The following is an 11,820-nucleotide window of genomic DNA, read 5'->3' as shown; positions in this document are numbered from 1 at the left end:
AAGTGGAAGAATGATTGTTAAATAGGTGTAACTACATGCATATTCTAACGTACAGCAGAAGGAACGATAGCTAATCATTTGGAGTTCTTCAATCTGCCAACTGTAATAAACAAAGAGAAGTATATTTTGTAGGGTCAACTTTTTTCAGAAGTTAATCTTCCAAATTAAAAAAAATAAAAATTGATGCAATGTAGAAAGAGCTGCATTTCTTAAAGTTTACATGACAAATGTTCTGCTTGTTAAAGTGTTTTTACCTGGATTGCATTTACTGATCCTCTCTCAAATAAATAGTGCAGTATTCCATTCTATCTCCGAAACAATAAATTCTTTGTGGGACAAAACCCACCCCAAACAACTATCACTTGAATATGATGATGCTTATAGTTAAAATTCATTTGGAAGAAGAATCAAACCAAATCAGAAGGCAAGCAGATGAAGAGTGAACTGAGTGGCTGCAGAGCCAGGGCCGCTATGCCCAGCGGCACAGCCCGGATTCCTTTCCCTGTGCAGGGTGTTACCTCAGCGGAGCCGCGGGAGCACATCTACACCACTGTTATCTCATGGCAAGGAAATGGGGAGGCCGGGACCCTGATAACGTTCACTAGGTGAAGAAAAGTTAGCAAACAGCAAAGTACTTCCACTTTTTGCAGAATTTAGTTTTTTGTGGTCACCGCAAACACTTCTGCATTATGTGCTTTACGATGTATACGCGAAAGGTACACACCATCTTCTTTTAGTTTAAGACATTAATCAGCTGTTTCTTAGATGGAAAATCCTCATTAGCTCTATGACCTTATTTACCATTTTGTCTAACTTCATATGTTGTTTGATGTTGTTTTTTCTTAACATTTCCAGCCGAGGCTCATCTTGTCGAACCCGAAGGGGTAAAGCCGGTGGCTGGTGGGGCAGCAAGACGGGACCGGTTCCAGCCGCAGGAGGCACGGCACCGCCTGAGAGGGGCAGGGGTCAGCGTGCCACCGCCTCCATGGCACGGGCGTCCCTCCCGTCAGCCCGGCCAGCCGGGGAGGGAAAACCAGGGCAGCGCAGCTCCCCGGTGTCATCCCCGGCAAGGCGTGCGTGCCGCCGCTCGGCCCCGTCTGCCGCTTCGCCTGCAGCCGCCGGGAGAGAAACTCCGCTGGAATGGCTGCGACGCTCCGCGCCAGGGAGCGAGCGGGCCGGGAAGCCTCAGACGTGCCCCTCCAGCCCCCCCGTACCCCTGCCCCCCGCTGCCGGGATGGGGCCGCAGACCCGCTCTGCGCGGCGGGGTCCACGCTGCGGGCGGCCGCCCGAGCCAGCACCGGAGGGCGCGGCGCCCGGTGACCAGGCGGGGAGGGGGGGGGGCGGGTGCCGGGGCCGGGCCGGGGCGGGGGGGCGGCGGGGCAGGATTAGGTTTCAGGCCGCTGGGGCGTGCCTGAGCGCGCTTCCCCCGCGGCGCGGCTCGGCGCCGTTACTTGGGGGCGGGGAGGGCGAAGGCGGAGAGCGGGGCCGTGCCGAGGGGCCCGCCGGGGTAAGCGGGGTGTTGGGCCGGGCAGCGGGACGAGCCCGCCGGTGCCGTCCTCCGGGGATGCGGGCAGGGCGGGAGGGGCCCGCGGTGTCGCTGGAGTTTTAAGCCGCCTTTTGAAACGTATTTATCTCGCCAAGTTTTATTTATTATTGTTTTGCTAATCTGCCGGGCTGTGCCGGGGCCGGGGGTGGCGGGCGGTTGGAGGAGGACAGAGGCCGTGGAGCCGCGGGGAGCGCTGAGCCTGTTGCTCCCCCCTCGCCCCGGGCCGAGCTGTCCGCGGGCGGCTGCCCCGGGGTCTGGGCCGCGGCTCCGGCCTGCGGCGGGCGGGCGGTCCGCGGGCTCTAGCCGGCCTGGCGGCGGGGGATGTCCGAGCGTAAACAAAAGCCGAGCGGCCCCCGGCTGCTGCCGGGCGCTCTGCTCGTCCCCTCCTCCCTCCCCGCCTTGTTGTAACCCCAGCGGCAGTGCTTCATGCCGGGGGAGGTTCCCTCACCTAGTGCCGCCACAGACCCGCGGGCGGCCGCGGCCCGGGGGGGCTCCCGGGCGCAGGGGCCCTCGCGGACGGCGACGCGGAGACTCGCTCGGAGCCGTGGCCGGCCCAGAGGCCCGAGCGATACCGGCGGTTCCTCTGCGGCCGGGGTGCGGGGTCCCGGCGGGGCGGCGGCCGCGGGTCCTCGCTCGGGTGCCCGTGCCGGTCCTGCAGCCGCGGAGGCGTTGGCGCTTCTCGCGGGTGCGGACCCCGCTGTGGCTCTCTGGCATCCCCCGGTCTGCATTGGAACGTGACCGTTTGGGCAGCGTGGAAGTGGAGGGGCAAGGCTCAAGCCTCAGTTGTGTGTGCGCTTGGATGTGTATGGTTGTGCAAAGGAAGGGGTCTGCTTTTTGGGGTGGTTTGTTTCTCGTGTGGTGTCCCCCCCTTGCTGATAGTGCCTCCTTACCTTACTGGAAGAAATAATAGGAGTAAAGAAAACAAAAGGAGAACTCTCAGAATGCCGGCCGCTTGAACTCCGTGTATCACATTTAACAGATTTGATTTGCTGAACAATGTTGTGTTCTTTTTTTTTTTTTTTTTTTTTAACTTTTCCTTCTGCTTTTGATGAACACTGCCTCATCCCCTTTGTATTTTTTATTCCTACACATGCAGAAGATTTTGTTAGTATAAGTTGTTGACAGAAATGGCTTTGGTGCCAGAAAGGATAGTAGGAGAGTGTCTTGCCGGGAGCAGAGCAGTGATCTACTGTAATCAAGCTGAAGGGTCTGAATTATGCCGTTGCGGAAGTCTATTATGTAATGCCTTGTGGTTTCCATATCAGCACTGCATTTTCCAAGATAAGAGCAACTCGTTGGGAGGGAAGAATCTAAACTGGAAAAGGGGAAAGTGGTAAAATATCTTTTGGAAATGTGGTTTAATGCTCAGGCGGAAATGGAAAGTAATGTAACATTAGAAGAAAAGAATGCAGAATGAGAACATTTTTTGTGACAGAGGACATCACTTTATTTTTTTTCCTTTTAAAAATTGTTATCCATTTTTAGTATACATGGGGTTTTTATCTCTCCTTATTTTGTTGACAAAACCATGCATATAACATTTAGTGATTAGCACTGGTGTTTCTAATGGCTTCCTTTGTGCTTTCAGAAAGCTTTTTCATCAGGAACTGGATACATTCTCCCCTCTCTGCACAAAAGTGCACAGGCAAAGTTAGATCAGTATCAGCACTAGGGAAAAGAGAACTGCACTACTTACATACTAATGGGTGATCTTCATATTCCATCTGGCTCTGAGTCTGTCAGTTCTTCAGAGCGGAATGCCATATAACTTCCCAGTCGTGCAGATAGCTGTAAATAGTTTGGGTTTAATAGATAACACTTTAGTCAGTGTATTGAGAACCATTATAAAGACCTTTTAAGTCATATGCTCCATGTTTCATGTAAGAAAATTTAAAATTCTGTGGAGGTATCCAGTAAATTTTCTAATTAGCTTTATATTTGAGCACCCAGCTGAAGCAGTTTAAGCCAATACAAATGCCATGCTGGCAGTATGGCATCATTGGTAAGGACAGTTTTGATTCGCTGTTGACATTCCAAACAGGTGAATATATAAATACACCATTTTTGCTTAGGCAGTACTGGAGTATTTCTTTTGTAGGCTTTTCAGACCCTGGCGTTGCATCTGAGACACCTTGAATGGTAGTCTTGTTACATGCTGAAATGGTTTTCTGCGTTACTCGCCCATTATTGTCACAAGATACAATGAAAAGGTTGTGTTTTCAGTTTGTGAGGAAAATGGCAGCTCTTCAGTGGGACTTCTTATTTATTCACTTATGTATGCTGTTGTCGCCTCTCTGAAGAATCCAGTATACCTTAAGACGTGCAACTGTTGTAGGAACTATGTTTCATCAGGTTTAACTGAGTTTAATGAATATGGTAATCAATTGCCTATACTGAAAACATAGAGGCAATATTAACCATGCCTGGGTTTCATACATTAATTCAGTATATGTAGTGTTGCGTATATTCTGCATATACTAAAAAGTTGCTTTTCAGTTTCTGAAGATAGTCCTGTATTTCAAAAGTTAGTAGAAAGTGATTCCAAATCTCAATTTAACATATTTACTGAAAGATCTTTTTTTTTTTTTTTTTTTGTAAAGGGATGATCTCTTAGTTTTCTTAAGGAAAAAGAACAAAACGACAAACCAAAAAACCCCACCAGAATAATTTTCCCTACTATGTTGTTGGTTTTGCAGTACTCTTTACAATTTCCTTTTGAGTACCCGGTATCACACGTGTTTATCAGTAGGTGAATGCGTTAAGTATAGTTTAGGCCTATTTCCCAGTTGCAATTATAACTTGCACGTCAGCTGACATGGATATTAGGCTCACGTAGGGCTCCTTAAAGTGTTGCAGAACATTATTAATTAAACACAGCGAACAGATTGCTTGTTCATCCAAAAGCATTTTAAGTTTCCTTAATACATTAGTGTGATGTGTACAGAGCTTAAAAACAGTTGAATATTCATAATTCTATTTTCATAGTTGCTTTAAAATACATAATGCTGTTCCGCTCTATCACAGTACTTTTCTCTAACATAGAGCCGCTACTATAATCTCTACATCTCTTTGATGCATTCAGCACTGTGCTAACAAGAGGTTAGTAATGTTACTTTTCAAACAAAACTGCTTATAGTCTTAATATAGGCTGTGTGTTAGTTTCTGAACTGCCTCTTTATTTCTGCTTTGAATGTTTCAGAACAATTTTCATTAGCATAGCTTTTAAATGTAGATGTCAGTCTTCTCCTGCTTGCCTGTTACTTTCCAGGTAATCAGTGGAAATCTGCTTTGTTCTTTGTGAAACAGTGCATGTTAATTTTGCTTGTATTAAATCCTTAATTTGAGTCAGTTCTCTCTTCTGTCATTCAGAAGCCTGCAGTCCAGGGTCTCTTGGCTGATGAAACCAAGTGGTTGATGTTAATTTGGCAAGCTCATGTCCTGTCAGTAGAACGATAGGCTAGCCTTTTTACCCCTTCTTTATTTGTTTCCACTTTTTGTTTATTCTTTCCCTGTTGGTCCCTGCTCTCCCACATTTAGTTCCACACCCTTTTGCTCTGTGTGCAGGTATGTGTATCTCTCTTCATTATGGGCAGTGAAGGCTATACCAGTCAGGCTACAGTTGTCAAGTCCTTGTAATACTGCTTGTAATCCTAGAAAGTGCTGTATGCAACAACAAAATTGCCTTTGTGACAGTGGAAGAATACATAGAAAAGCATGAGATCTTTCAATTTACTGTGAATTGTTTCTGCTGCCTTTATATTGACAAGACTCTCCCCAGAGACTCTGGGGATCACCTTAGTTTTCTTCCTAGGAATGGTAGCTAGCGTGTGGGAGGTAACTGGGCAAAACTGGATGAAATGGAAGAGCTCCTGGAAATGCCAGGCAAAGCAGAAGGTTTAGCGGTAATTAGTGTCTTCCACTTCCTTTGCGGTTTGGTTTCTGTTCCCACGCCGGGCAGTGCTAACACTACATGACTGTTTGAGTGATAGCCAGAAAGTAGGGGAGGGAAATGACATGGAATAAAAATCAAGTATGAAAGGATACCTCTAGCCCAGACAAATCCAGGTCCAGGTGTTAAAATTTAGAAGTTTTGAAATTCTCTTTTTAGCAGCTATAAAATGCATGTTGTGATTACTGTGCTGTGTAATTGAAATGGGTTCAGTTTTAATCTCAAGCAAGTCCTAGTCAAAGTTTGGTCCTAGAGATCACTCTGAAGATAGGCATTTCCTCTGCATCCTCAGAGCACTTCAAGTAATGCAGGAGCTACAGGGCAAAGCCTATTACTGTGTTTTCTATCTTTGGCATGGCATGTTTGCAAATCCAGTGCTGTGAGCATTAGTTTCTAGGGAATTATCTGAAATGGCTTTGTGAAATAGTAGATGGAGTATCTGTCAATGGAACAGAGTAAGTTTTCTTGTAGGAACTACATGATCAGCTGTGAAAGAGTAATCATTGGACGTGGATCATCTTTCACTTTTCATGCATCTTTTGGCTCTTTAGCTAAGTGGCTTACATGGTTGCAGTGGAAAGGAGGTGATCAACATAGTTTTCATGTCTATTTTTTAAAATTCTGACACCTGTGGATTTTAGTGTTTTAAGAGCGGGCTCAAAGAAAACAGAGCTGCAGCATGCCAGCTGTTTTCTGGCAACTGATTTTGTAGAAGGGCAGCATAAAGAGTGGAGAAATGTGTATATAACACATCTTTGTTAGCATGGGGAGAATCAAATTTCAGATGTGCAAGTTTTAAAGGGATCATCTTTAACTTTTGTGCATGCTTAGTAGAAGATGTCATGCTTCTCACCATGTACCTGCTTAAAATTACTTGTGTTTTCTACTTTCCTGTTATAAAACAGGAGGAAAAAGAGAAGGTGCCTTTTTCTTTTTTTAAAGCCACAACTTTGAGGTACCTGTGCCTTTAAAAACTTGAAAGTGAGTTTAACTTGCTATTCATTTAACAGTATTTCTTCAATTTACCAATAAAAAAGTCCAACTCAGTCTGTGTTCTTATTGCTGTAAAGAGATTAATGAACTTTAGCAGTGAAATACAAAAATAGTTAAAGCTACTTTGAGCTAAGCCAGTAAGCTCTTTGAGGTGTGAACAATATTTGTATCATGTATAGAAGGGCTGGTTTTGGCTTCAGACTCCTCTGGTACAGGCTGCCAGGAGTATGCAAAATGAGAGAATCAGAACTAAACTTCCCATTTGTGCATCTAAAAGTCTGTGATGGCATTATAAAAATATACACTATAGCAAATGATAGACTTCTGCCTTTCAGTAAATAATCATGCATGTCTCCATACTCTTCCCCAGTGCATTATTGTTAAAATACCTAGAAGCAAGCTGGTTTAGAGGCCAGGGGTTGCAGCTGTAGTGGGTGGTGGTGGTGGTTATGGTGTGTCTCTGTGGTGCATGTTGGACAGATGTGTGCTTGCTTCCGCTGTACTTCGGCTATGTGAATGTGCCACTAAGCTGGTGATGACAGATCCCACTTGTTAGCATGGATGTGGCACAGCAGGAGCAGAGTCAGGTAGCTTTTCGCCATTTCAAAGCGCAGGCAGAGCAAATGGGTCATCTCGGACTGTGACATGTAGAAATGCTGGTGTGCCTGAATGCTTTGTTTTTGCAGGCAGAGGAAGTGTCCCGAAGGAAAACATCCTGATGGCAGTTTTGGTCTTGTTCCTTCTTAGTACCACAATTGACAAAAGCATTAAGCTGGTCAGCTGAGGAGGAATTCCCTGCTAATGTAAACACAAAATACAGAGAATTAAACTGAGAGTTAAAAATGGATTTGCTGTCACTTTGAGATAGCTCTGGAGCAGTATTCCTACCTCTAAAGCCTGAGGTAAATAGAAAGTATATCATGAGTGGCTTAGCAGAGCTGAGGACTTCTTTTCATTGCAAAATAGACAAGATCATCTCCATCTATAGAGTATGTTCAGGACGTGTGCCTGCTTTTAGAAAGCTTCCATTATAAATCGTCAGAGTTTGTACCTCTGGGATTGCATGAACACAGGGGTGACCTTGTCCATTCTGTCACTTGTAAAACAAGCCTTTCACAGCACACCAAGAATAAGATTTTAGGCAAGTTGAATTATAATGTAAAGCAATATCCAGCTACTCCAAAAGATACGGACTTTTTACAGCTGCATCTCTTCTTGAGATTCTCAGGGAACTAAAGCAGAAGAACAGTAACCCTGTATTTTTCCTGAGTAGTTTCCTCAGAAGATGAGAGTTGGACATAAAATACTGTGTGCTTGCTTCTATAGTGCTGTGATAAACAGGATCATGGCACTGAAATGACTGAAACGTACTCCATGTCTTTTTTTTGCACAGTTCTCTGATTGCATCCACAACACAGCCCTGAGTGGCTGTAGATGAAGCCCTGGAATGGTGAAACAGGAAAGAACTGCTTTGGTTGGCATTGCCACTGAGAAAAACAGCTGTGAACATGACATAAATGCCTCTATTTGTAAACAGGGGCTCTGAATAGAAGAAGTGATAGCAGTCTGTTAATCTAGAAGGAGAAGCTAACAGTGATCAAGGTTTGGGGAAGCCAGCTTCCTTCATAATGTTTAAATCTCCTCCAGCCCTTCTCATGGAAAATAGACATTTTTTGTCTTGGTTTTTTAGAGTGACAAGGTGGAAATGCAAGATACTTGGTTTGGTTTTCAGATGTGGTGATCACATCCTGGGATTTGCCTTGCAAAGTGGGAAAACAAATTCATAAAGTCTTGTTTTTATTTACTACTGATATGCACAATTTGGATCATGGAATAAAGTAACTTTGACAAAGTCAAATTCAAAGGATTTGAGCATCTGTCCCTAAGTGGTACATTGTCCTAAAAAGGATGATCAGCGATTTTGTACCAATGTATTGGCAAATTGAAATGCAATAAAATAAACTGATATGAAGCCTCAGGCATATCAAAACTAGGGAGGTCTTGGTGATGGAATTTGAAACCATTTTAAACCCACTTGATTTGGGTTTTCTACACAAACTGCAAATAATAAGGCTTGCCAAAATGTTGATCCTGGCTTTTGTTCCTTCTAAGTGAATCTATGTTGACAACTGTTTTCTTGCTTTTATTGTGAGGATCAGTTCATGCTTGTCCTGCTTAGGTTGTATAACTAATGGTCCTGCTGAATTTTAGTTAGGCTGTCTTACTCAGAGATCTGTCAACGCCATTCCTTTCCCTATTTTCTCCAAAGTTTCAAGGAAAACTTATTTTTCTTGTGTGCTTAGAGATCACAGCTGTCTGCATGTTGGTAAAGAGATTTAAGTCGGAATGCTATACTGAAGTGCTTTCCTATTATCAAGAAAACAAAGGCACCATGGTGAAAGATACGACGATAAAATGCACAGCTCAGTTCATACACCTGCAATGATATTCGAACTCCTCACTTCTCCTCAGCTATCCATTTCCATCAAACATATTCCATCACTAGAAATTTCTGAGCAATTGCAGACACACTGTTGAAAAAAACCGAAGCCCAAAAAGCCATGAAAAAGAGTAAACAAAGCAATTTCCGAATTTCTTCCTCCCAGTCTAAAATTTCCTGCCTGGAAATCCACACTGGTGAAAACCCAGCCATCATCCAGATCTGAGACCCAACTACCCTAGGCGTTAATAGTGGAGGCTGTAGTGTCTGTGTCCTGCAAGCCTGCATAGCATGAAAGCTTCTGTGACTTCTGTGACTTTTCTTTTTAAAAGGTGATTTTAAAAAATGTGCTATGGCTCATGCACCTGAAATGGTCAACATAGGGCTTGAAAACTGGTCCCGCAGGGAATGTTTTTTATGAATCACTGAAAAGGGAAGCAATGAAACTCTGTAAAGTATCCATGACAGCTATGATTCATAGCTTCTGATGAAGGCAATGCAGGACATGTTGTGCAATAGTATGCAGACAGCAGCTTTGATATGGAAATGCAAAAATATTACAAAGTATATTCCTAAAAGCAATTTTCAGGCAGGTTTTAAGCTCCAAAGCGAGTCAGAATATGGTCACCTCTGAGGTTATTTTAATTATCCAAGGAGATACGGGTTTTGTAGATTGTTATTTTACGGGGCTGTTTCGTGTTTTCAGAAGTCAAGCTTCTTTCTTCTTCAGAGCTTAGTGCTTCTGTAAATGTGACCCTTTTCCCTTTCTGTTATTTTTCAGGGAAGTACTCTATTTGCTGCCTCTTACCATTATTGGAATAGAAGCTGAGAAGCAGAAAACATGTTGGAAACAATTGGTAATCTTTTTTTTTATTTCTGTCACTATATTTTTGTGGCTAAATAAAGTGTGCATGATAGATTTAGGATATTGGTATATACTGCTGAGAGAGGTTCTGTAAAAAATATGTACTGTGCTTAGAAATACATGATGCATTTGGGTTTTTATATTTGGTATTTTAAAACAAAAGGTGTACCATCATTTGTTTAGTGTATTTAATATTTAGCCTCTCATCTTGATTTCACTGTTTTAATCTTTACTAGAATTTTAGAAGTTTGTATGAAAAAACCCAGATGTTCTCTATTATGGCTATTTTTGTCACTGCTTATTTACAGTGGTCTGCAGCCACAGTTCCTGTAACTGAATTTTAATGAAGACTCTTTCACTTTTATAACTCAGTTCTTGATAGACAAAAATGTAATTTTCATTGGCTTCTGTTTTGTGCTCTGCCTCTGACGTCCTGATTCATTAGACGTGTTTGGGTTGGGATTTTTGTTCAGAACTGGACAATTCAAGTCCTCTGTAGTTTGAACAGTGGAGAGGGATACATTTAACTCTGTTATCCCCTTGTATGTGGCTGTTTCCAAACTGTTACTGACTAGGAATTATTATCGCTACAGATACACATCGGGCCCTCCAGGCTATGGAGCGCTTACAGGCAAAACTTCGGGATCGAGGTGACATTGCAAACGAGGAGAAACTGAGCTTATTAAAATCAGTGCTTCAGAGTCCTCTCTTTAACCAAATTCTCAATCTTCAGACTTCTGTTCAACAACTGAGAGATCAGGTAGGGAAAGCAGCCTCCCACGCGCAAGAGAAAAATTGCTAAGAAGGTGCAAAAAATATGTGTGTCTCTGCATGTTGAATAGTGAAATCAAATAGTCTAAATTAAATATCTGATCCAAAGCTTCAGGGATCTGAGGGGAACATACCCACTGACTTTTCTGGGCTTTGCTAAGGCCCATAGTTTGTGTATGTGGTTTTTTGTGTATATGCTTCTTACAGTGTGTGTGGTAGGGAAATAGTGATACTGAGTGGGGAGTTAACATAAGGCTTTCTGTCTCTGCCCTTCAAAAAGAACATGTTTTTTATGAGGTCTTAGGATTTTTTTCCTAAGAGCCTTTTATTGCTCTCTTATGTCTTACACTGCTGAAAGGAGAATATATATATAAGGGAAGCTGTGGAATGTTGACTTCAGAAGGATGTAAAGTTCTGGGTTTTTTGTATAGGAATAAAAGATCAAAGAGAAGTAAGAACTCCTGCCTCCTTTTTCCTTGCTCAGGATTTTAAGTAAAAGTATTACTTCTCTGCATTTCTTTGGTGAGGATGAGAAAAGGCACAGCAACTCTGCTATATGGACTTTATTATTTATTACTATAATTTAATTTCCTTGTCAGCAGAATAAGAACTTGAAGAATATAAAAAGCAGTTCAATAACTGAATTAGGACTAAACTGTGTATCTGGCTTTGCAAATAGTTGTTCCTGTAGACTCTTGCAGGATGGGCAGCTCTGTGCTTGGCATGCAGAAATGCAGAAGTGGGAGAATGCAGCTGATCTTACTGCCACCAGTTAACCTTACTGTCAGTATGGAGCCGCATCTGGTCTCTGACCGGACTGCAGCTGGTGAAGAGTCCTTACAGTCTTGATGCTACTTGAGCTGTGCGGCAGAAGAGCACAGTCTGGCCCTTTATTGCTTCTCGTGGATCACTTGGTGCTATTTTGCCCAGACAAGAAATAAGTTAGAATGGTGTCTACAGTGCTGTATGTGAGCATGTTTTTCAGATTTTGCATGTTTGGTATGTAGACACTGAATGACATTGGAGTGATTTAAAAAAAGCTAGGAAAAAAAGCTGTTCTGAGGGTTTGTTTGCTTTGCTGTTTGAAAAGAAGAATTTAACAGTGACATCCAGAAATGATGTGAACTATGTGGTGATGACTCTGGGAACATGTAGTGAGAAATTAAAGTGTGCCTGAAGCATTAACAGGACTTTGGTGAAAAGTCAAATTAAATTTTCACTTACAGACATTAACTGTGAAGTTAAAGGTTGCTTCT

At 43.2% G+C, this 11,820-nt stretch overlaps 1 protein-coding gene across 21 annotated transcripts in view; it reads left to right on the top strand.

Moving 5' to 3' along the window:
• Positions 1–1,243: 1,243 nt before the first annotated feature.
• MPDZ (multiple PDZ domain crumbs cell polarity complex component) overlaps positions 1,244–11,820 on the top strand; it is a 97,095-nt gene continuing 86,518 nt past the window's right edge. For 16 of the 21 annotated variants that reach the window (XM_074811838.1, XM_074811835.1, XM_074811834.1 and 13 more), the window contains exons 1-3: positions 1,563–1,624; positions 9,710–9,785; positions 10,387–10,553. In XM_074811838.1, coding sequence (XP_074667939.1) covers positions 9,770–9,785; positions 10,387–10,553 — 183 coding nt within the window. In that variant the 5' untranslated portion in view covers positions 1,563–1,624; positions 9,710–9,769. Of the gene's footprint in view, positions 1,317–1,460; positions 1,508–1,562; positions 1,625–2,042; positions 2,141–3,473; positions 4,646–5,090; positions 5,111–9,709; positions 9,786–10,386; positions 10,554–11,820 lie in introns of those variants that run through there. The other 5 variants (XM_074811825.1, XM_074811824.1, XM_074811827.1 and 2 more) reach the window with 5 other exon arrangements.

The sequence above is a fragment of the Strix aluco genome, chromosome Z (assembly GCF_031877795.1).
Source record: "Strix aluco isolate bStrAlu1 chromosome Z, bStrAlu1.hap1, whole genome shotgun sequence".
Classification (NCBI taxonomy): Eukaryota; Metazoa; Chordata; class Aves; order Strigiformes; family Strigidae; genus Strix; species Strix aluco.
Note: the sequence above shows the minus strand (reverse complement) of the source record. Positions and strands in the feature narration are given on the sequence as shown.